Source organism: Microcebus murinus, chromosome 18 (genome assembly GCF_040939455.1).
Source record: "Microcebus murinus isolate Inina chromosome 18, M.murinus_Inina_mat1.0, whole genome shotgun sequence".
Taxonomy (NCBI): domain Eukaryota; kingdom Metazoa; phylum Chordata; class Mammalia; order Primates; family Cheirogaleidae; genus Microcebus; species Microcebus murinus.
The window spans coordinates 19,690,451-19,714,590 of NC_134121.1; the positions used below are offsets into that span (position 1 = coordinate 19,690,451).

A 24,140-nucleotide genomic window follows, 5' to 3' on the forward strand; every position below is an offset into this window, starting at 1 on the left:
ATTGAAGGGCTGGCAGGCAGTGGCCTGCCAAGTAGAGCTTGCTGAAGAAGGTGGGGGCTTTGAAGGGAGCTGGTGGGATTTGGAATTTTGGCCTATCCCTGCCGATAAAAAGTGATAAAAAGCTTGCCTTAGTCAGGAGGTAATAGGAACACTTAGTTTTCTGGGACCAAGTGAAGTGTGCTTGCCATGATTGCCTTCTGCTGTGTAAGCAGCAGTAGGACAGGATGTGTGTATGAGACTGGGCTAGGGGATTGTCCTGCCAATGCCAAGTGGGGCGAGGGCCTCTTCCCCTAGGCCAGGGTCTGTGGAGCAGGTGGGAAGTTGAGGGTAGTGAGTACAAAGAAGGGGAATACTAGCTCACTTAAGTTGGGATTGCTCAGCCAGAGACGCTTGAGATTTCCAAAAATTACCATTTTTTTCCTGAAAGTATCATTTTCTAGGATCCCTGCTACTTTCTATATTCTCTATATTTTTCTGCACTGCTATAAACACTTCTTCTGCCTGCATTAACCACAAGTAATCGTTTTGGTGGCTGGGGCTGGGGAGGCAGCAATTAGCCATTTCTATTAACATCAGCCCTAGAGCAATCACGTGGGCAGGGTATGCATAACCAGAGGATGGAGTTTTCTGGCTTGCATTCTTAACTGGAAATAAAGTGCTCTCCTTATTCTCCTCCTGCAGGTCGGTGAGCTGGTAAAGGTTACGAAGATTAATGTGAGTGGTCAGTGGGAAGGGGAGTGTAATGGCAAACGAGGTCACTTCCCATTCACACATGTCCGTCTGCTGGATCAACAGAATCCCGATGAGGACTTCAGCTGAGTATAGCTCAACAGTTTTGCTGACAGATGGGAACAATCTTTTTTTTCCAACTGCCATCTATACAGTTTTCTTACAGATGTCAAAAGCAGTCTAGTTTATATAAGCATTCTGTTACCTGTGATCTTTTTTAGACTGAACTACTCCATTCCTAGTCTTATTTACCATATTCAGGGTACGAAACTGGAGGGCTTGTGTGTTAACTTCTGAATTGGCAATTTTAGGTGATGGTGGCCATGCCTGTGTGTATCAGAAGCAATAGGTGTCTTGCCTCTTTTCTCTCAGGCAATGCAAATCAACCTGTGGAAAACTGACAGCCAGGAGAGGAGTGTACACACTGCTTACCCTGATTTATTCAGTGGTTTTATTTTCATTCTGAAACTATACTATCAAATGGCAATAGACTGTTCCCTTCCACCCCCATGAAGTAATCATGCACCGTGTGAATAGTACCCAGTGAGATTGCTTTCTCATTTATGGAACATGACTGTCGTATGAGTCATTCTGATATTTCCAATCCTGAGAATTCTGAGAACACTACTAGAGGCATTTGTCTTCCTTCCTGGTCAATGCTTCATACTTTTTCTTGGGATTCTTTCAACCCTTGTCATTCTTTTTCCCCAAACCTACAAATAGGTTAATTTCTAAGATAAGTATATATTTTCATTCCAGATGAAAAGCAGGATGTGCAGAGCACTTTATTCAGTGCATAGCTTTAAGCCAGTATTGGATTCACTAAGTGGACAGCCAAACCCCCAGTTCTCTGCCTTCCTCCAAGGGATCCTAGTGGGTTACCCTGCTACTACTAATAGACTCCTGGTTAATGGGATCCAGTAGGACCATTTCTCCTAAGTGTCAGTATCCTAATAGGAGAATCTTGGAATCCTTAGATTCTACTTGGAGTGGAAGGACCAATCACTTACATTATTCCTTGGAAGGTTTTGGGGCCAAATTCTGCCTTCTGCATTACATGCAACTTGTGTAAAAGTCAAGTTAGAATTACATGAGTTTGAGGGTAGGGTTAGAGCTTTGAAAAATATTTGAACCAATCATGAATTACTTATGTATTAATTTCACAGGGGCAGAATAGTGCTTGAAGTACATTACATTATAAACTGCCTTCATTTTTGGTTCTTTTTGTTTATGTTCAGGTTTAGTTTACAAGCCCTTTTAAGTATGGAATGATTTATATGGGGTCAGGTGCTCCAAAGAATAGACCTATGAGACCAAAAATGATCTAGGCTATTTAGACTACAACATGAAACTTTGAAAGTTAGTTCCCAGTCTATAAAGGCACTTATTGGTCTGGTGTGGTATGACCAATAGAAACACCTTATACTTTGCTTTGGACCTCATTGTAGAAAAATAATGTACCTTTCTAATTGTCCTGTATAGGTTAATATGATAAGTTTGCATTCTTTGAACACATACCAAATCATGGTATCCCAGTGACTAGCACATTGCCACAGTTGATGTGCAGATGTATGTGTGAGCAAATGAGAGGAGTGAAGAAGTTTGTTACATGGCACAGGGAAGCCAGCTGGCATGGATTACATACATTACCACAAGCAAACTAATGAGTTGACGCTAATTTAATATATTTTTACCTCACACTAAGGTAATGCTTGATAAAGACATTAATACTCAAGTTTCAAAATATTAGCACAGTGCTATGCACATAGTGGGTGCTCATTATTTTTGAATGAACAGATTTGCAGTACTAGACTGAATTCCATCTGACTACTTTGTTAAACTTTCAGTTAGAGTATAGATACTGTAAAATCCAAATACACATTAAATCTTGTTTTCCTGAAAGTATGGCATCTAAAGTATTTGTAGAAAAACTTTGTCACAACTGATTTGAATGTTTGTATTTTCTTTTGCCTTTGACTTTGATATTGGCTTGTGATGTCTCTCTTTGCACCATGTTAGTGGAACATGCAACTCTACCCAAATCATAAGAATTTCTCAATGATCAGTTGTCCAGAGACATTACATGTACTGTTGAGTTGGATTTGGCTGGGTGTGGCAGTTATTGGACCTCAAGAAATCAAAGGACTTCTTATAAGTATCTTCCAGAAAAAAGCAAATGCTAGACTCCTATTCGAGTGCATATGTACATTGTCACAAAGCAAAGTAAACTGAAATTGGCTGCTATATTTTATATAATCATTTCTGCAAAAGCCCATTTTTTTGGATACTAATATTTGACATGGTTAATTTTTATTAATTTGTTGGAATTGTTTATTGTTAATAATGCAAATAGATAATTTTTAATTATCCACAAGTAACATTTCACTATTAATGGTTTGAAATGGGTGATAAGCAAACCAATTTGAAATAAAATATGAACATGTGCCATTGTATTATAACACTATACATTTTCTTGACAGTTAAATTTAAAAAAAAATGTTTTTTTTGTAGCATGTATTGTATATGTTTATAGTATATGTAGTAAATAAAAATATGGCCAAATATTTGGCTTGGTGATCTTTTAGAGAAAGTAATCTTTGAATATTTTTCACAAAAGAGCTAAATCTTTACGCCTAGGGAATAGGAAGTGTGTGCCTTCAACAACCTATGAACAACCATATAAGAATATAAAGAAGTAATTATACACACTCTGTGGGTGCTTATTAAAGATCAGATTAACCATTGGTGATATTTTTAAAGGTCTCCACAAGTCATGAAATACTGATTTAAGGGGAACATCAAAGAAGAATCATTATATAAAGATCTGGAGATTCAAATGATACAGAGATAGACCATCAGACGTGCCCAGAAATGGATATATGTGGGCAAATAATCCTTGTGAGTTTGGAGGGGGAGGCTAAGAATTTGGAGTTCTGCTGCCATTCATGTCCTGAAGAAAATGAAATGGGGAGATAAGGTAAAGGGCAAAAAAGAACTAGCCATCAGCCGGGCGCGGTGGCTCACGCCTGTAATCCTAGCTCTCTGGGAGGCGAGGCGGGCAGATTGCTCAAGGTCAGGAGTTCGAAACTAGCCTGAACAAGAGCGAGACCCCAGTCTCTACTATAATAGAAAGAAATTAATTGGCCAACTAATATATATAGAAAAAAATTAGCCGGGCATGGTGGCACATGCCTGTAGTCCCAGCTACTTGGGAGGCTGAGGCAGGAGGATTGCTTGAGCCCAGGAGTTTGAGGTTGCTGTGAGCTAGGCTGATGCCACGGAACTCACTCTAGCCTAGGCAACAAAGCGAGACTCTGTCTCAAAAAAAAAGAACTAGCCATCAAGAAGTGGGGTTTGGCCAGGCACAGGGGCTCATGCCTGTAATTCTAGCAGTCTGGGAGGCTGAGAAGGGAAGATCACTTGAGCTCAGGAGTTCCAGACCAACCTGAGCAAGAGTGAGACCCCATCTCTACCAAAAATAGAAAAAATTAGCCAGGTGTGGTGTAGCATATCTGTAGTCCCAGCTACTTGGGAATCTGGAGAATTCCCAAAATCTGGCAGGAGAATCACTTGAGCCCAGGTGTTTGAGGTTGCGGCAAGCTGTGATGACGCCTCTGCACTCTACCCAGGGTGACACAGTAAGACTCTGTCTCAAAGAAAAAAGAAAAAATGAGTTCAAAAGAGAGCAATTTCATGTACAGCCTGGGCAACATAGACCCTGCCTCAAAAAAGAGCAGTGCTTATAGATCCTCCAGGGATACGGGCAGAAAGTGAGCAAAAATAAATGCCTGCCCAGCTGGCTCATGGTCAGGGAGATACTTCCATTGTTTTTGTGGTTGGCCTGATTTACTTAGGGTTTTTTGTTATTGTTTTGTTTTTGAGACAGGGTCTCACTTTGTCACCCAGGCTAGAGTGCAGTGGTGTGATCATAGCTCACTGCAACCTCGAACTCCTACGCTCATGTGATTCTCCTGCCTCAGCCTCCTGAGTAGCTGGGACAACAGGCAGGTACCAACACACCTGGCTAAATTTTATTTTTAGAGGTGGGGTCTTGCTATATTGCCCAGGCTGGTCTTTTATTTTTTTATGGGTCTTCCAGTGAGGATTGGAAAGCCTGCTAGACAAATTCTAAAAGAACTTTAATACTTCCAGGCTGGTCTTGAATTCCTGGTCTCAAGTGATCTCCCACCTCATCCTCCCTAAGTGCTAGGATTACAGGCATGAGCCACTGTACCTGGCCTACTTAGGTTTTAGACCTGCTTTGAATCTAACAAAGTGGACACTCAAAAGTTGACTAAGTAGTCAAAGGTAAACTGGCTTGTATCATCTTGCTTCAAATTGGGAGATTTTGTACATTCTAGCTTTCTGGGGGATGGAAAAAAGATAGTTGTCTAGTAGACGGGGAGGAGCTTGTTCAAAGCCCCGTTTTTTCCCTTTAGGAAAACTTCCTGGAGTTTCTAGCCTTATTTCAAGCTGATGGGTCAGGTGAGCTACTCCAAGGCTCTAAGTACCAGTAAGGGGACTAGAAAAGTGAAGTGAGGTGAGATGGGCTCCTCTTTTCCCGTTTAAGGTGGAAAAGTATCTATGGAGTGCTGAAAATGAATTTGGTGCTATGTAAGGGTATAGTAGTACTGTTTGTTGGGTACCTCTGGGCTACCTTGGGGTTTTCTGTAGTGCTGGTGTAGGTTCCTGTACTAACTCGGAGCCGCCCCACTCTCCTAGGCCTGCAGCCTGAACACAGCTTCCCACTTGGCCCTCAAAGCTGTGGGCCCCAACACAAAGCTTTGGCTGCCTTGGCTGGTGTTACCACTGTGTCCAAGGGTTGCCTACAGTGAGTTATAGCAACCTTAACCTCATTCATAACCTTTTTGTATCTATGTTGAGAGAGTAGCCCATGAACCTACTCTAGTGCCACAGGAAGGACCCACTTCAAATATGATGGACTCATTTGTTGTCACCAAAGGGTGGTTTGACTCCACTTTGTTTTGTTTTGGGTTTATTTTTTTTTTTTTTAGACACAGTCTCGGTCTGTTGCCCAGGCTAGAGTGCCGTGGCGTCAGCCTAGCTCACAGCAACCTCAAACTCCTGGACTCAAGCAATCCTGACTCAGCCTCCCAAGTAGCTGGGACTACAGGCATGCACCATCATGCCTGGCTAATTTTTTCTCTATTTTTAGTTGTCCAGATAATTTCTTTCTATTTTTAGTAGAGATGGGGTCTCACTCTTGTTCAGGATGGTCTTGAACTCCTGAGCTCAAAGGATCCACCCACCTCGGCTTCCCAGAGTGTTAGGATTACAGGTGTGAGCCACCGTGTCTGGCCTGACTCCACTTTTGTTTGCTGTTTAGCTTCAGCAACTGGGAATTTGGATCAGATTACAGCAGTCCTCAGTGTGGTAGCTCCTCTGGAATAGACTCTGCCCTTGTGAGTCTTACATTCCCTGCTGGCTTTCTGAAGGTAAGTGGCCAGACTCACAACATCACAAATCAGGCAAGAGTGTGTTTTGGAGCCCCTCTTTGCCTCCTTAGCTGAGTACCCTTGTATAGTAAACAGTTATACTGGCTCTGGCAAATATTAGTTTCGAGGCCAGGCATGGTGGCTCACGCCTGTAATCCTAGCACTCTGGGAGGCCAAGGCAGGTGGATTGCTCGAGGTCAGGAGTTCGAAACCAGCCTGAGCAAGAGCGAGACCCTGTCTCTACTATAAGTAGAAAGAAATTAATTGGCCAACTAATATATACATAGAAAAAATTAGCCAGACATGGTGGCGCATGTAGTCCCAGCTACTTGGGAGGCTGAGGCAGGAGGATTGCTTGAGCCCAGGAATTTGAGGTTGCTGTGAGCTAGGCTGACACCACGGCACTCTAGCCTGGGCAACAAAGTGAGACTCTGTCTCGTAATATATATATATATATATATATTAGCTTCAATTACTGCCTTTAATGTTCCAGTTGGCTGCCAGTTGATAGATTTCCCTCTTCCCCCATGTCCAGTTAAGCATTTTTTCAGCTCTGCCTCCAAAATATTGTTACATATTTTTTGTTCCTTTGTTTTTTGAGACACAGTCTTTGTCACCCAAGCTGGAGTGCAGTATTGTGATCATAGCTCACTGCAGGCCTGGAACTCCTGGGCTCAGGTGACTCTCCTGCCTCAGCCTCCCAAGTAGCTAGGACTATAGGTGCTTGTCACCATGCCTGGCTGATTTTCTTTTTTTTTTTTTTTTGGTAGGGACAGGGTTTTACTATGTTGCCCAGGCTCGTCTAGAACTCCTGGCCTCAAGCTATCCTCCTGCTTCAGCCTCCCAAAGTGTTGGGATTACAGGAGTGAGCCATCGTGCCCAATCTGTTACACATTTTTATGCCTTTCCCACCACCACCACCCAAGCAACCAACATCTCTCCTGTGGACCACCGCAGCAACCTTCCTAGTCATCCACCTTCCCTGATACGTTCATTACAGAACAACCAGGGTGATATTTCCATACACTTGATCATGGCATTCCCTTGCTTAAAACCCTTGAATGGCTTCCTTTTTTTTGAGACAGAGTCTCTGTTGCCTGGGCTAGAGTGCCATGGCATCAGCCTAGCTCACAGCAACCTCAAACTCCTGGGCTCAAGGGATCCTCCTGCCTCAGCCTCCCGAGTAGCTGGGACTACAGGCATGTGCCACCATGCCCGGCTAATTTTTTCTATATATTTTTAGTTGGCCAATTAATTTGTTAATATTTTTAGTACAGATGGGGTCTCGCTCTTGCTCAGGCTGGTCTCGAACTCCTGAGCTCAAACAATCCTTTCACCTCAGCCTCCCAGAGTGCTAGGATTACAGGCGTGAGCCACCGCACTGGCAGAATGGCTTCCTTCTGATCATAGGACATAATTTGCATTCCTTAATGTAGTCCACACAGGCCAATTTTGTTCCACGTGCTCCTGGCAGCCTTTCCCTTCAGCAGTTCAGGTAGGGGAGCTCAATTCAGGTAGCCCACTCTAGAATTCCCCCTCTCATCCCCCCAACTCTTATTCTCTTGCTTCTAGCTTAAATATCATTTCCTCAGGGATGCCTTCCCTGAACCCCTAAATTTCATTTATAATTGTCACATCATTTACCTAAACAGTGTTCTCAATGTGATTTAATTTTTGTTTCAATTTTTTTTTAGAGACCGGGTCTTGCCCTTTCAGGCTAGAGTGCAGTGGCGCAATCATAGCTCACTGCAGCCCCAGACTCCTGGGCTTAAGGGGTCCTCCCGGCTCAGCTTCCTGAGTAGCTGGGACTAAAGACTTGCATCACGCAGCTCCTGGCCAGAACGTGATTATTTAATGCCATCTCCTCTGCTAGCCTGTAAACCAACTCCAGCAGGTCAGGAGCAACATCTGATTTTTTTACTCATCATGACATCTCCAGAGTCCAGCACAGAGCCTGGCACACAGCAGACAAGAAATATTTGTTGAATATTTTCCTCAACAGGATGTGACACTGGGGAGTAGGGACCCAGGCAGTCACTGCTCAGCTGCCTTCCCTAGCTAGCACCCCTGGTCTTATGTATGCTCAAAGACAAGGTTATTTTAATATCGGTCAGAGTACAACCCATTTATGAAGGGCTTTCTGTTGCAAAAGCATGAAATGCTTTTCAAAGACCAGTCTCAAAATAGGGGGCTTCCCAGAATTGTGATGAACCCTGGCGCCATGCCCCTCCTGAACTCATAGAGGGGAGCTATATTCATACAAGGAAGGTTATCCACTGGTTCTATCTTATTTTGAGTTGCTGGCTTTAGCCATGCTATTAAAAAGGCTGAATCCCATTACCTAATGTATTAAGATTATGTCCAAATCATTTTGTTCTAAAATGTTTTATAATGGAAGTGGCTTAATATACCCCAAACACTTCGAAGTAATTGTCTCTTATCCTGTTATCATTTAGGTCTCTCAGTATTACAGACCCCAAAGGCAGCAACTCAAGAAAGCAACTAGCAGGAGCAGGGTCCTGGTGAATTCTCTCTGTGCATACTGGCTAAAGTCATGACCTGACCTAATGTCAAGGTAGGTAGGAGGTAAAGAGAACTGGCCTGAGTTTGAGGCCCAAATCCTTTCAACAAGCCTTGTGATATAACAAGAAAGAAGGAGAAAGCCAGAATCCCATCCCCAAAAAATGTAATAAGAGAAAGTGCTTTATTTAAATTCTTTGGCCCCATCTTTTCTCCCACTAGAATCAGTGCTTCCTCTTTCACTTTTTCTTTTCAATAAAAAATTGCCCCAGTTTCTCATTTCCCTTGTTAGGCATGCCTGTGGGATTAGGTTTGTGTCTGAACCAGCTAGTTGCTTCTTGTTCCTCAGCAAGCCCTGCCATATGATCAAGGGCAGTCTGTTGTGTTGTCATGGTGACCAACATTTACATAAGCAAGAACTGGGGGGAAAACATTTGTTGTTTGGAATAACTTGCGGTAAATTTCATCTTAATGGAAAGATAAAACACCAACTTGATGGGCTAGCAACTAGAATTTGGAAAAACAGGATGAACTTTTTCTATTTCTTTTGATGAGATTGATTCATAGGTACCATTTTTGGCCATCAAAAAAACCTGAGATTTAGACACATTTCTGAGACTGTCAAAAAATAAAGAACAATACCTAGGAAGAAAAGAATGAATGTCATGATTTTTTAAATTCTGTCCTTGATCACATTTCCAGTAGCAAGTAAGAATGTGAGGTAACTATGTATGTCTGGTCTTCTAAAGCAAAGTGTATTAATCCAGAATCTTGACCCCTAAGAGATGCACAGATGGACCTCATAAAGGGTGTGGCAGATTGCTCACTCAAATCCATGTTCTCTTCTGTCTTGGCACTCTGCTTAACTGCATTTCCCAGTCTCCCTTGCCACTGCGTAGAACCACGTGACTGATCTAGCCATGGGCTGTGTGCAGAAGTGCCTGCACCACTTTCAGGCCTGGCCTGTGGAGGTCCCGCAGGTGTCCCACCATGCTCCTCCCTTCTGTCAGAGGAAGTACATTTCTTCCTTCTGGAGTGGAAGCAGCCCTCACCGGGACAGCTGGGGCCAACGAGCTCTTTCTATAGCTCACATTCCTGTCATCTTTGCCAACTGCCCCCAGTGTAAGTCCTTCCAGTCACATCTCATCTTGTTTCTGGCATCCTCAAGCTATTCTAGATTTTTTCTTCCCTGACCATACATACTCCCCATTTTTTGGACTTTACTCCATCTTTGAACCTCTTGCCATCCTGCTATGCCCACACCCCTCCCCCCTTTTACTGTCATCAAACAACCTTCCTCATTTATTAAAGATTGTGGTATCTGGGCCAGGCGTGGTGGCTCACGCCTGTAATCCTAGCACTCTGGGAGGCCGAGGCAGGTGGATTGCTCAAGGTCAGGAGTTCGAAACCAGCCTGAGCAACAGCGGGACCCCGTCTCTACTATAAATAGAAAGAAATTAATTGGCCAACTAATATATATAGAAAAAATTAGCTGGGCATGGTGGCACATGCCTGTAGTCCCAGCTACTTGGGAGGCTGAGGCAGGAGGATTGCTTGAGCCCAGGCGTTTGAGGTTGCTGTGAGCTAGGCTGACACCACGGCACTCTAGCCTGGGCAACAAAGCGAGACTTTGTCTCAAAAAATAAAAGAATGTGGTTTCTCCCTTACAATCTTTCTTTACCCCAAAGCCTGTTGTCATCTGTGATCCATCCATCACCTTGGCCTCTCTATTTCCTGGGCCTAAAAATCCTTAAATCCAGCCAGGTGCTGTGGCTCTCACCTATAATCCTAGCACTTTGGGAGGCCAAGGCCGGAAGATTGCTTGAGGCCAGGAGTTCAAAACCAGCCAGAGCAAGAGCAAGACCCCATCTCTACAAAAATTAGAAAACTTAGCCAGGTATGGTGGTTCTTGCCTGTAGTCCCTGCTACTCAGGAAGCTGAAGCAGGAGAATGGATTGAGCCCAAGAGTTGGAGGTTGCAGTGACCTAGACTGCACCACGGCACTCTAGCCTGGACAACAGAGCAAGAGTCTGTCTCAAAAAAAAAAAAAAAAATCTTCAATCCATTGTTTAGTACTGTTATATCCCTGGACTGAAGGTCATACCTTCAGACCACAATCTTCTAGCCTTCCTTCCAGTTCTCCCACTACTTTCTCAGTGCCTTCATTCAATCTCGGGAGCCTCTAGTCTCTACACTCCTTACTGTCAGCCACTGCCTCTCCTTCCTTTTTCCGAGTCAGATAGTGAGCAGGTATATAAAATGTTGTCAGGTCTTACACCTCCATTTGGAAGTCCTGAAGGCACCTCAGACTCAACATATTCCCAGCAGAATTCATCATCCCTTTCCCCATCTGCTCCTCATCCAGTTTCCCAATCTTGGTGTTTATCACCATTTGGGCACACCACAGCCAGGGTACCATCCTTTATTACTTCCTCTCACTCACCATCCCATAGCTGGTCATTTTCCAAGTCCCAACTCTGGACCACCTAAAATTAGTTCACTTCTCTCCGTCCCCACAGCTCTCACCTTCGTTCCAAAGGCTGATGTCTCTCATCTGATCAACCTCAACAGCCACCTAACTACTTTCTTGCCTGTAGGTTTGGCCCCTCCAGTCCATCCTCCACATTGCAGCCCCCATTAGCTTTCTATAGTTCATAGCGTATTAGATTATATTCTCCTTCAGCAGACACTGAAACTCCCTTTAGAGCGGATAGACAGCTCTTCATGTTTTCGCTCCTGCTTACCTCTGCAGCCTCATCTTTCCTCACTCTCCCTTCTGTACTCTGGGCTCCCGCCATGCCGAATTTCTTGCCCTCTGTCTCCCTGACCCACCTGCTCTCCCCTGTAGGCTTTTGTACACTCTGCATCTCTGATTTGAAAATCACCTGATTTTCAAAGATCAGTCTTTTTTTTTGGAGACAGAGTCTCACTCTGTTGCCCGGGCTAGAGTGCTGTGGCATCAACCTAGCTCACAGCAACCTTAAACTCTTAGGCTCAAGCAATCCTCCTGCCTCAGCCTCCCGAGTAGCTGGGATTACAGGCATGCACCACCATGCCTGGTTAAATTTTTTCTATATATTTTTAGTTGTCCAGCTAATTTCTTTCTTTCTTTTTTTTTTTTTTTTTTTTTTGAGACAGAGTCTCAATTTGTTGTCCAGGCTAGAGTGAGTGCCATGGCGTCAGCCTAGCTCACAGCAACCTCAAACTCCTGGGCTTAATCGATCCTACTGCCTCAGCCTCCCGAGTAGCTGGGACTACAGGCATGCGCCACCATGCCCGGCTAATTTTTTATATATATATCATTGGCCAATTAATTTCTTTCTATTTATAGTAGAGACGGGGTCTCGCTCTTGCTCAGGCTGGTTTTGAACTCCTGACCTTGAGCAATCCGCCTGCCTCGGCCTCCCAGAGAGCTAGGATTACAGGTGTGAGCCACCGCGCCCGGCCTCTTTCTATTTTTTAGTAGAGACGGGGTCTCGCTCTTGCTCAGGCTGGTTTCAAACTCCTGACCTCGAGGGATCCTTCTGCCTCGGCCTCCCAGAGTGCTAGGATTACAGGTGTGAGCCACCATGCATGGCCTCAAGGATCAGTCTTATCTGAGGCCCTAATCTGGGTTAGGTTCTTGTCCTACGTCCTTTCTTGCTAATACATGCTTACTGTTTATAACATCACACTCAACTGAAATCGCCCTTGGATGGATCTGTCACAAGACCAAGACCGTTTATTATTCTAACACCCGGCCCTGCTCAACACATGTCAGATATCCTGGGTAAGTGTTTTGAATGGAAGAATGAAAAACATATGGGTGTGGTGATATGTGTCTATACTCTCAGCTACTCAGGAGGCTGAGGCAGGAGGATCGTTTGAGGCCAGGAATTTGAGGTTATAGTGAACTACGATTATACCACTGCACTCCAGCCTGGGGGGCAAAGCAAGACTCTGTCTTTAAAAAGAAAAAAAAAAAAAATGAAAAACAAGGATAGGTGGACTAAGGTCATCATCAAAAATCAAGTGGGGACCGGGCACAGTAGCTCATGTTTGTAATCCTAGCACTCTGGGAGGCTGAGTTGGGAGGATTGCTTGAGGCCAGGAGTTTGAGACCAGCCTTAGCAAGAGCAAGACCCTGTCTCTACAAAAAATAGAAAAATTAACTGAGTGTGGTGACACACGTTACTCAGAAGGCTGAGGCAAGAGGATCACTTGAGCCCAGGAGTCTGAGGTTGCAGTGAGCTATGATCACACCACTGCACTCTAGCCTAGGAGACACTGCACTCTAGCAAGACACTGTACCCCCAAAATAAAAGTCAAGTGGGAGTAGTGGGTAGTGATAATCCTAGGGTCTTAAGAAAGTTACTGTATCAGTTATTTTTTTTTTAATTTTTTATTTTTTGAGACAGAGTCTCGCTTTGTTGTCCAGGCTAGAGTGAGTGCCGTGGCATCAGCCTAGCTCACAGCAACCTCAAACGCCTGGGCTCAAGCAATCCTGCTGCCTCAGCCTCCCAAGTAGCTGAGACTACAGACATGCACCACCATGCTTGGCTAATTTTTTTTCTATATATATTAGTTGGCCAATTAATTCCTTTCTTTTTATAGTAAAGATGGAGTCTGGCTGTTGCTCAGGCTGGTTTTGAACTCCTGACCTTGAGTAATCTGCCCGCCTCAGCCTACCAGAGTTCTAGGATTACAGGCATGAGCCACTGCACCTGGACTGTATCAGTTATTATTATTATTATTTTTTGAGACAGAGTCTCGCTTTGTTGCCCAGGCTAGAGTGAGTGCCATGGCATCAGCCTAGCTCACAGCAACCACAAACTCCTGGGCTCAAGCAATCCTCCTGCCTCAGCCTCCCGAGTAGCTGGGACTACAGGCATGCGCCACCATGCCCGGCTAATTTTTTTTCTATATATATTAGTCGGCCAATGAATTTCTTTCTGTTTATAATAGAGACGGGGTCTCGCTGTTGCTCAGGCTGGTTTCTAACTCCTGACCTCGAGCAATCTGCCCGCCTCGGCCTCCCAGAGTGCTAGGATTACAGGCATGAGCCACCACGCCCGGGCGTGTATCAGTTATAGTTTGCTGCAAAACAAATCATGCCAATCCTTAGTGGCTTAAAACAAAAATTATTTATTTATCTTATAATTCCACAGGGCAGCAATTTGGGTTAGGCTCAGCTGGGCAGTTCTGGTCTTGGCTAGTCTCACTCATACACATGAGGCCAGCTGCTGGTTGGCTGTTATCTGGCTGGTCTTAAATGGCCCTCAGCTGACACAGTTACCTCTGTTTCATGTGGTCTCCCATCCTCCAGCAGGGTAGCTGATTCTCAAAGCTGGTTGGCTGGGTTCCAAGAGAGCAGGCAGCATCACACAAGGTCTCTTAAGGCCTAGCCTTGGAACTGACACAGCGTCAGTTCCACTGCATTCTATTGATCAAAGCAAGTCACAAGGCCAGTCAGATTCAAGGAGTGAGGAAACAGACTCCTGTTGGAGAGAGGGGCTGTAAAGTCATATTGCAAAGGGGTGAGACATAGGAAAAGATTGTGGCCATTTTAGTGATCTACACATATACTCCATATATATATGTATATATATACATATATACATATATATATACACTTTTAGTTGTCCAACAAATTTCTTTCTTTTTTTTTTTTTTTTTTTTTTTGAGACAGAGTCTCGCTTTGTTGCCCAGGCTAGAGTGAGTGCCGTGGCATTAGCCTAGCTCACAGCAACCTCAAACTCCTGGGCTCAAGCAATCCTCCTGCCTCAGCCTCCCGAGTAGCTGGGACTACAGGCATGTGCCACCATACCCGGCTAATTTTTTCTATATATATTAGTTGGCCAATTAATTTCTTTCTATTTATAGTAGAGACAGGGTCTCGCTCTTGCTCAGGCTGGTTTTGAACTCCTGACCTTGAGCAATCCGCCTGCCTCGGCCTCCTAGAGTGCTGGGATTACAGGCGTGAGCCACCACGCCCGGCCTCTTTCTATTTTTTAGTAGAGACGGGGTCTTGCTCTTGCTCGGGCTGATCTCAAAACTCCTGAGCTCAAACGATCCCCCTGCCTTGGCCTCCCAGAGTGCTAGGATTACAGGCGTGAGCCACCGCGCCTGGCCCATCATTTTATTTTGAACTTGAAAATTTTGCATGTGGAAGCATGATTTTTAGTAGATGTTTGGCACTGGCCATGGGGACTATTGGAACAGGAAGGCACATGGGAAAAGGTCACTGTGAATGAAAAGACTGACAATAGGCTTCATAAGGGCTTTTATCTGTAACATCACACATGATTGGCACGTGGAGAACATCTCTTGCCAGAAGGTAAGAATAATAACACACCTCTATTTACTACTGTAAGGGAGATTGTAAAGGAGACCAAAATGAGCATTTCTGCTGGCAGCGCTACTGCTTGTGGATGCAGGTGGTACTTACCAAGGGCACACAGGGCGGGGAGGATGGAGCTGAAATCCAGCCTGCACTCTGCTCTCCAGAGGTGGGCCTGGTCCCTGGCTTTGTCTTCCTAGGGGGTCATCTTTAAAAAATATGTATATATTATTATTCAGGATGCACTGGTGCAAGAGGGTCATCATTTTTCATTCAAACAAGGGCAACATTTTGCTTGACAAACAGGAAACCCCAGAGCTACATTTGTTTGGAAGGGGTACCTTTTTTCCTGAGTCTCACAAAAGCTCCCTATGGGCTAGCAGGGCCCTGACACTCAATCTAAAAAGTAGCACAGAACTGATTACTAAGCCATTTGAGAGGGCACGGAATGCACAAAGCAAGAAAATAAAGCAAGCACAGAATTAGAGACACGGTTCTTTTTTTATATATATATACTGAGAGCTAAAGAAGTGTGAGAGATGAGAGAGATGAATAAAGGTTGGAGTATCAAGACACAGTTCTTAGAAATGGATCAAAGTAAACAAACGAAGCATTGAAATGGGTGCAAGTCACAAAACCAAAGACCGAATTCAGAAGCCAATGGAGAGTTAACAGACACCAGAACAGTGAATCATGCAAAATATGATTTGTTTCTATAAAAGGCAAATCTATGGAGATAGAAAATAGATTAGTGGTTGCCTAGGGCTGAGAATAGGAATGGGGATTGATTGTAAATGGTCACAAAGTTTCATTTTATTTATTTATTTGAGACAGTGTCTTGCTCTGTTGCCTGGGCTAGAGTGCTGTGGTGTCAGCCTGGCTCACAGCAACCTCAAACTCCTGGGCTCAAGCGATTGATCCTCTTGCCTCAGCCTCCCGAGTAGCTGGGACTACAGATATGCACCACCAAGCCGGGCTAATTTTTTCTATATATTTTTAGCTGGATTTTAAGTTGTGTAAATTATATCTCAATGAACCTATTTTTAGAACACTGTCACTTGTCAGTCTTAGCATCTCTGAAAGTGAACAAAACATTGCATGCTTCTAATGTGAGGCCACAGGAACCTTGCAGCAAGCACCACCTCTAAGGCGTTCGGGCCCCCCAACATTGAACTTGACTCCAATCCAACTGTCAGTTTACAGCAAATATGAGGAATAAGGAACAAGTGAAATAGCAACACAAACAAGCAAAGAAACAAATCCAGAATGTGAGATATTTTACAAGGTGAATAGCCCAGAGTCTTCTCAAATATATGGCATGAAAATTAAAAAGGACAACAATGTTCTGTTATGCTTAAAAAAGACTTGAGATCTCTCAACTGATAAACTCATTTGTATCTTCTATGGAAAAAGACACTTGAGAGAGTCATGGGAAATTGAACGTGGACTGTATATTAGATGATATTAAAAAATAAATGCTAATCCTGTTGGATGTGATGGTTATATTGTGTTATATTAACAAAATCCGTTAGTGATACTGTGGTAGATGATAACAGTCTCCCAAAGATGTCCTAATCCCTGGAACTTGTGAATATGTTGCCTAATGTGGCAGGAGAGATTTTGCAGTTGTGGTTAAGTTTAAATAGCCTTGACATGGGAGATTATCCTGGTGGGCCCAATATAATCACAAGTGTCTTTTTTTCCTTTTTTAAGAGATGGGGTCTCACTATGTTGCCCCAGTTAAAGTGCACTGGGTATTCACAGGCCCTATCTCACTACTTACTGATCAGTACTGGAGTTTTGACTTGCTCCATTTCCATGCTGGGCTGTTTCAGCCTTCCTTAGACAAGCTGATGGTCCCCTGCTCCGACGCATAGTGCACTACAGCCCAGAACTCCTGGACTCCCATGATTGTCCCGCCTCAGTAGCTGGGACTACAGGCACGCACCACTGCACCCAGCACAAGCGTCTTTATATGAGGGACACAGGAGGTGTCAGAGTCTTATAAAGGAGATGAAACAATGGAGCCAGAGGTTGCAGTAAGGGACTTCGAAGATGGAGGAAGGGGCCACAAGCCAAGGAATACAGGCTGACTCTAGAACTTGGAAAAAAAGCAAGGATATGGATTTCTTCTAGGGCTCCAAAAATAACTGTCCTTCTGACGCCTTAATTTTAGCACTCCTTATCCCCTAAAACTGTAAGATAAATTTGAGTTTTTTGTGTTTTTTTGAGACAGAGTCTCACTCTATTGCCTGGGCTAGAGTGAGTGCCGTGGCATCAGCCTAGCACAGCAACCTCATACTCCTGGGCTCAAGCAATCCTTCTGCCTCAGCCTCCCAAGTAGCTGGGACTACAGGCATGTACCACCATGCCCGGCTAATTTTTTCTATATATATTTTTAGTTGGCCAATTAATTTCTTTCTATTTTTAGTAGGATGGAGTCTTGCTCTTGCTCAGTCTGGTTTCAAATTCCTGACCTTTAGCAATCTGCCCGCCTCGGCCTCCCAGAGTGCTAGGATTACAGGTGTGGGCCACCACGCCTGGCCAAATTTGGGTTGTTTTAAGCCACAACATTTATGGTAATTTGGTACAGCAGCAATAGGAAAATACTACAAATATCTTCATGGATCTTTTGGTTCAAATGAAATCTTTTCAGCACAGATTCCCAGGAGTAGGATTACTGGGTCATTTTTTACTGTGGTCAACACAAAGTAACCTGGAGAGCATAAATCATCATTCAACATTTTTTTTTTTTTTACAAGATAGGGTCTCAATCTATTGCCTGGGATGAGTGTGGTGGCATCATTATGGCTCACTGCAACCTCAAACTCCTGGGCTGAAAGCAATCCTCCTGCTTCAGCCTCCAGAGTAGCTGGGACTAAAGGCACACATGGCTAATTTTTGTATTTTTTGTAGAAATAGGATCTTGCTATGTTGCCCAGGCTGATCTCTAACTCCTGAGCTCAAGTGATCCTCCCGCCTCGATCTCCCAAAGTGCTAGGATTACAGGCATGAGCCACTGCACTTGGCCCATCATTAAACTTTTTAAAAGATAATTTATTGTGCCCGCAGCAACCTCGGTTCGGATCCGAGTCACGGCACCAAAAAAAAATAAAAAAACAAACAAACAAAAAAAAAAAAATAAAAGATAATTTAGGGCCCGTTGCGGTGGTTCATGCCTGTAATCCTAATACTCTGGGAGGCCGAAGCAGCAGATTGCTCAAGGTCGGGAGTTCAAAACCAGCCTGAGCAAGAGCAAGACCCCGTCTCTACTAAAAAAAAAAAGAAAGAAACAAATTAATTGACCATAAAATAGAAAAAATTAGCCAGGCATGGTGGCACATGCCTGTAGTCCCAGCTATTCGGGAGGCTGAGGCAGAAGGATTGCTTGAGCCCAGGAGTTTGAGCTTGCTGTGAGCTAGGCTGACGCCAGGACACTCTAGCCCAGGCAACAGAGTGAGACTCTGTCTCAAAAAAAAAAAAAAAAAAAAGATAATTTAGTAGGTTTAAAAGTACATATGCATTCTGTAGACCTGGTGGCTTAAAACAAAACAAAACAAACAAAAAGTACCTGTATATCCTACACAATGTGAATGTACTTAACACTTTTAAACTGTACACTTAAAAATGGTTATGAGGCTGGGCGCGGTAGCTCACGCCTGTAATCCTAACTCTAGGAGGCTGAGGCGGGCGGATCGCTCGAGGTTAGGAGTTCGAGGCCAGACTAAGCAAGAGTGAGACCCCGTCTCTACTATAAATAGAAAGAAATTAATTGGCCAACTAATATATATAGAAAAAATTAGCTGGACATGGTGGCGCATGCCTGTAGTCTCAGCTACTCAGGAGGCAGTAGAATTGTTTGAGCCCAGGAGTTTGAGGTTGCTGTGAGCTAGGCTGACGCCACGGCACTTACTCTAGCCTGGGCAACCAAAAAAAAAAACTTTTTTTTCAAAAAAAAAATGGTTATGACAGTAAACTTTTTTTCCAAGGTAAGCAGAAAACACGGTTTATTGAGGAGAGAAAGATAGGATTACAGAGCAAGAGCAAGATATGGGTTTACATTGTAAGAGCAAGATACCTTCACCACATAACAGTGAATGGTACTCTTGTCCTAACAAAAAGCATGATAGTAAACTTTATATTTTACCACACTTGAAAATAAAAAAAATTTAATTTAAAAAATGAAGTAATGTTTCAAAAAGTATATCTCAGTGACCTTATTCTTTTTTAAAATTTGTTTTATTTCAGAATATTACAGGGGTACAAATGTTTTGGTTGCATGTATTGCTTTTTTACAATTTGAGTTTATGTTATAAGTGTGCCTATCACCCACATAGTGTGTATTGTACCCATTAGGTGTGAATGGGTACCCAACCCCTCCTACCCCCTCACTTGCTTGATTTCAGTTGAGTTTTACTTCCATATGTGCATATAAGTGTTGATCCATTAGTTTCAGTTTAATAGTGAGTACATGTGGTGTTTTCTTTTTTTTTTTTTCCCATTCTTGCGATACTTCACTTAGAAGAATGGTCTCCAGTTCCATCTATGTTGTTAAAAAATGTATTAGCTCCCCATTATTTTATGGCTGAGGTCGGGAGTTCAAAACCAGCCTGAGCAAGAGCGAGACCCCGTCTCTACTAAAAAAAAAAAAAAATAGAAACAAATTAATTGGCCATAAAAATATAGAAAAAATTAGCTGGGCATGGTGGCGCATGCCTGTAGTCCAGCTACTCGGGAGGCTGAGGCAGAAGGATTGCTTGAGCCCAGGAGTTTGAGGTCGTTGTGAGCTACCTTATGTGTACTCCATGGTAAACTTATACCAGATTTTATTAATCTACTCATGTATTGGTGGTTACTTGGGTTGATTTCATATCTTTGTGATTATGAATTGTGCTACAGTAAACATTCTATTGCAAGTGTCTTTTTAATAAAATGACTTTTTTTCCTTTTGGTCAATGCCCAATAGATGGATTACTGGATGAAATAGTAGGTCTACTTTTAGTTCTTTGAGGTATCTCTGTACTGCTTCCCATAGAGGTTGTACTAGTTTGCTGTCCCACCAACAATGTAAAAGTATCCACTCCAACATCTGTTTGGGGACTTCTTTTTTTTTTTTTTGAGACAGAGTCTCGCTTTGTCGCCCAGGCTAGAGTGAGTGCCATGGAATCAGCCTAGCTCACAGCAACGTCAATCTCCGGGGCTCAAGCAATCCTGCTGCTCAGCCTCCCAAGTAGCTGGGACTACAGGCACACGCCACCATGCCCGGCTAATTTTTTCTATGTGTATTAGTTGGCCAATTAATTTCTTTCTATTTATGGGTAGAGACGGGGTCTCGCTCTTGCTCAGGCTGGTTTCGAACTCCTGACCTCAAGCAATCCACCCACCTCGGCCTCCCAGAGTGCTAGGATTACAGGCGTGAGCCACTGCGCCCGGCTGGTTTGGGGACTTCTTGATAAAAGCCATTCTTACTGGAGTTAGGTGATATTTCATTTTGGTTTTGATTTGCATTTTTCTGATTATTAAGAGATATTTCAGCAGGTGATAAAACCAAAAAAAAAAAAAAAAAAAGAGATATTGAGCATTTTTTCAGATGTTTATTGGCCATAAGTCTTTCTTCTTTTGAAAAGCTTCTGTTCATGTCTTTTGCCCACTTTTTTTTTTTTTTTTTTTTGAGACAGAGTCTCACTTTGTTGCCCAGGCTAGAGTGAGTGCCATGGCATCAGCCTAGCTCACAGCAACCTCAAACTCCTGGGCTCAAGCAATCCTGCTGCCTCAGCCTCCCGAGTAGCTGGGACTACAGGCATGCGCCACCATGCCCGGCTAATTTTATATATATATATATTAGTTGGCCAATTAATTTCTTTCTATTTATAGTAGAGACGGGGTCTTGCTCTTGCTCAGGCTGGTTTCGAACTCCTGACCTCGAGCAATCCGCCCGCCTCGGCCTCCCAGAGTGCTAGGATTACAGGCTTGAGCCACCGCGCCCGGCCGGTTTTGAACTCTTGAGCTCAAACTATCTGCCCGCCTTGGCCACTCAGAGAGCTAGGATTACAGGCGTGAGCCACCGTGCCTGGCCTCTTTTGGCCACTTTTTAATGGGGTTGTTTTTTTTTTTCCTTGCTGTTTTGCTTGAGTTCTTTATAGATTCTAGTTATTAGCCCTTTATCAGATGTATAGAATGCAAATATTTTCTCCCATTCTGTAGGTTGTCTGTTCGCTCTATTAATTGTTTCTTTGGCTTTGCCGATGCTTTTTATTTTTTATTTTTACTTATTTATTTATTTTGAGACAAAATCTCTCCCTGTCACCCCGGCTAGAGTTCAGTGGCATCATTTAGCTCACTGCAACCTCAAACTCCTGGGCTCAAGTGATCCTCCTGCCTCAGCCTCCAGAGTAGCTGGGACTACAGGTGCTTGCTAACACACCTGGCTAATTTTTCTATTTTTGGTAGAGATAGGGGCCTTGCATTTGCTCAGGCTGGTCTCAAACTCCTGACCTCAAGCGATCCTCCTGCCTCGGCCTCCCAGAATGCTAGGATTATAAGCATGAGTCACCGGCACCCAGCCAGCAGAAGCTTTTTAATTTGATCACCTCCCATTTATTTATTTTTGTTGTTGCTGTGATTGCCTTTGGGCTCTTGTTCATAAATTCTTTCCCTAGGCCAACATCTAGAAGAGTTTTCCCAACATTTTCTTCCAGAATTCTTATAGTTCATGCCTTAGGTTTAAGTCTGTTATCCATCACAAATTAATTTTTGTGAGTGGTTAGAGGTGCGGATCCTGTTTCAGTATTCTACATGTGCCTATCCAACTTTTCCAGCACCATTTATTGAATAGGCATTCTTTTACCCAGTGTATGTTTTTTTCTGCTTTGTCAAAGATCAGATGGCAATATGAGGATGGTTTTATATCTGGGTTCTCTGTTCTCATCCATTGGTCTATGTCTCTGTTCCTGTGCCAATATCATGCTATTTTGGTTACTATAGCCTTGTAGTATAGCTTGAAGTATGGTAAATTGATGCCTTCCAATTTGCTCTTAAAGTTGCTTTTTGCTTAAGGTTGCTTTGATTATGCAAGGTCTTTTCTGGTTCCAGACAAAGCATAGAATTATTTTTTCTAGATCTGCAAAAAATGACATTGGTATTTCAATCAGGATTGCATTCAATCTGTAAATCACTTTAGGCAGTATAGACATTTTAATGATGTTGATTCTTCCGATTCATGAGCATGGTAACTTTAGTCTATATTTCAATATTTTTATTATCAGTGAGAATAAATGTATTTCCATTTATTTACCACTTGAATTTCCTCATATATGAATTATTTGCATATTTTATTTATTGCTTTTACTGCTTATTCAACTAGTTTTTACTTTCAGTACTGAAAAGCATTCTTCTACAGATTTGACAGAATCTGACTCTATTTTATATTGGTACAAATATATAAAAACCTAAGCCAGGAGCAGTGGCAAGGCACCTGTAGTCCCAGCTACTCAGGCGGCTAAGGTGGGAGGATCACTTGAGCCCAGAAGTTTGAGACCAGCCTAGCAAGATCCTGTCTCTGCATAATAAATAAATAAAAACTAAGATAAAGTTACTCCAGAAATGCAAATATGGTTCAATATTAGGAAATCTATTAATTAACTACACTTACTAAAGAAGAAACCATAGTTTTTAAAAATACAGCCTGAAAAAGCATCCAATAAGAGTCAACATTCACCTTTTAAAATATTTTTTATTTTTTTTTTAGACAGAGTCTCATTTTGTTGCTCAGGCTAGAGTGAGTGCCATGGCATCAGCCTAGCTCACAGCAACTTCAAACTCCTGTGTTCAAGCAATCCTTCTGCCTCAGCCTCCCGAGTAGCTGGGACTACAGGCATGCCCCACCATTCCTAGCTAATATTTTCTATATATATTAGTTGGCCAATTAATTTCTTTCTATTTATAGTAGAGACGTGGTCTCGCTCTTGCTTAGGCTGGTTTGGAACTCCTGACCTCGAGCAATCCACCCCCCTTGGCCTCCCAGTGTGCTAGGATTACAGGTGTGAGCCACCACGCCGGGCCAGAAATATGTAAGACCTCTATAAATCTAACTATACAAATGTATTTTAGTTCACCTTGTTATCCTCTAAAAGCAATATATAAAGACATTTATGAAAATATAGAATCAGTTAAAAAAACACCTGTAATTCTTAAACTGAAGTCATTTTAACCTTCTTTTGATATATTTTTTGTATCTTTTTGTAGGTTTAACTGTATTTTTAACAATGCAATAATACTGAATATGTAATTTTATTTGTTGACTTTTATTTTATTTTTTTTTGAGACAGAGTCTCACTTTGTTGCCCAGGCTAGAGTGAGTGCCGTGGCATCAGCCTAGCTCACAGCAACCTCAAACTCCTGGGCTGAAACAATCCTCCTGCCTCAGCCTCCGGAGAAGCTGGGACTACAGGCATGAGCCACCACGCCCGGCTAATTTTTTCTATATATATTAGTTGGCCAATTAATTTCTTTCTATTTTTATAGTAGAGACGGGGTCTCGCTCTTGCTCAGGCTGGTTTCAAACTCCTGACCTCGAGCAATCCGCCTGCCTTGGCCTCCCAGAGTGCTAGGATTATAGGCGTGAGCCACCGCGCCCGGCATTGTTGACTTTTAAATATACAGTGTGGGAGATTTTCATGTGAGTGAATGTTTATATATTTAAATTATAAAGGCAGTATATATACATAGTTAAAAAATAAAACAAGTTTAAAAGGTATAAAAGAAAAATAATAAGCCTATTTTTACAAACTAAAACACAGTGATGATGACAATTCTTTAAAAAGGCACTAAACTGCAAATTCCTTGAGGCAATGACTAATTGTATTTTTTTAGACATCTTATTTCCTTCTCATAGTGCTTAGTACACTGCCATGTACCTATGGACACTCTAGTCAAGATAGGTCAAGTAAGTTCTTGTCTCTATTAAAGCAAATTCTTCAATAACATTGGGAGACTTATACTTGAGAGTATATCCTAATGACCTGGTGATTGCTGTAAAGAATTTTTAATAGAATGTGAAGTGTCCATTAACACCACAGCGGGGGAAAATGCAGGCAGTACCATATCCTGAAAGCTAC

At 42.9% G+C, this 24,140-nt stretch overlaps 2 protein-coding genes and 1 non-coding gene across 4 annotated transcripts in view; 1 reads left to right on the top strand and 2 right to left on the bottom strand.

The window, feature by feature from the left end:
* Nucleotides 1–24,140, bottom strand: part of SERPINF1 (serpin family F member 1) — a 351,983-nt gene that overhangs the window by 307,858 nt on the left and 19,985 nt on the right. The window lies entirely within an intron of this gene.
* The window catches only part of CRK (CRK proto-oncogene, adaptor protein), a 66,950-nt gene that overhangs the window by 34,185 nt on the left and 8,625 nt on the right, over nucleotides 1–24,140 (top strand). The window contains exon 3 of one of the 2 annotated variants that reach the window (XM_012740633.3): nucleotides 682–8,760. In XM_012740633.3, the coding sequence (XP_012596087.1) occupies nucleotides 682–819 (138 nt within the window). In that variant the 3' untranslated portion in view covers nucleotides 820–8,760. Of the gene's footprint in view, nucleotides 1–681; nucleotides 8,761–24,140 lie in introns of those variants that run through there. The other variant, XM_012740634.3, reaches the window with a different exon arrangement.
* Nucleotides 4,816–4,877, bottom strand: LOC142862300 (U7 small nuclear RNA). The gene has a single exon (XR_012913367.1). It is a non-coding gene; the product is annotated as a U7 small nuclear RNA (small nuclear RNA).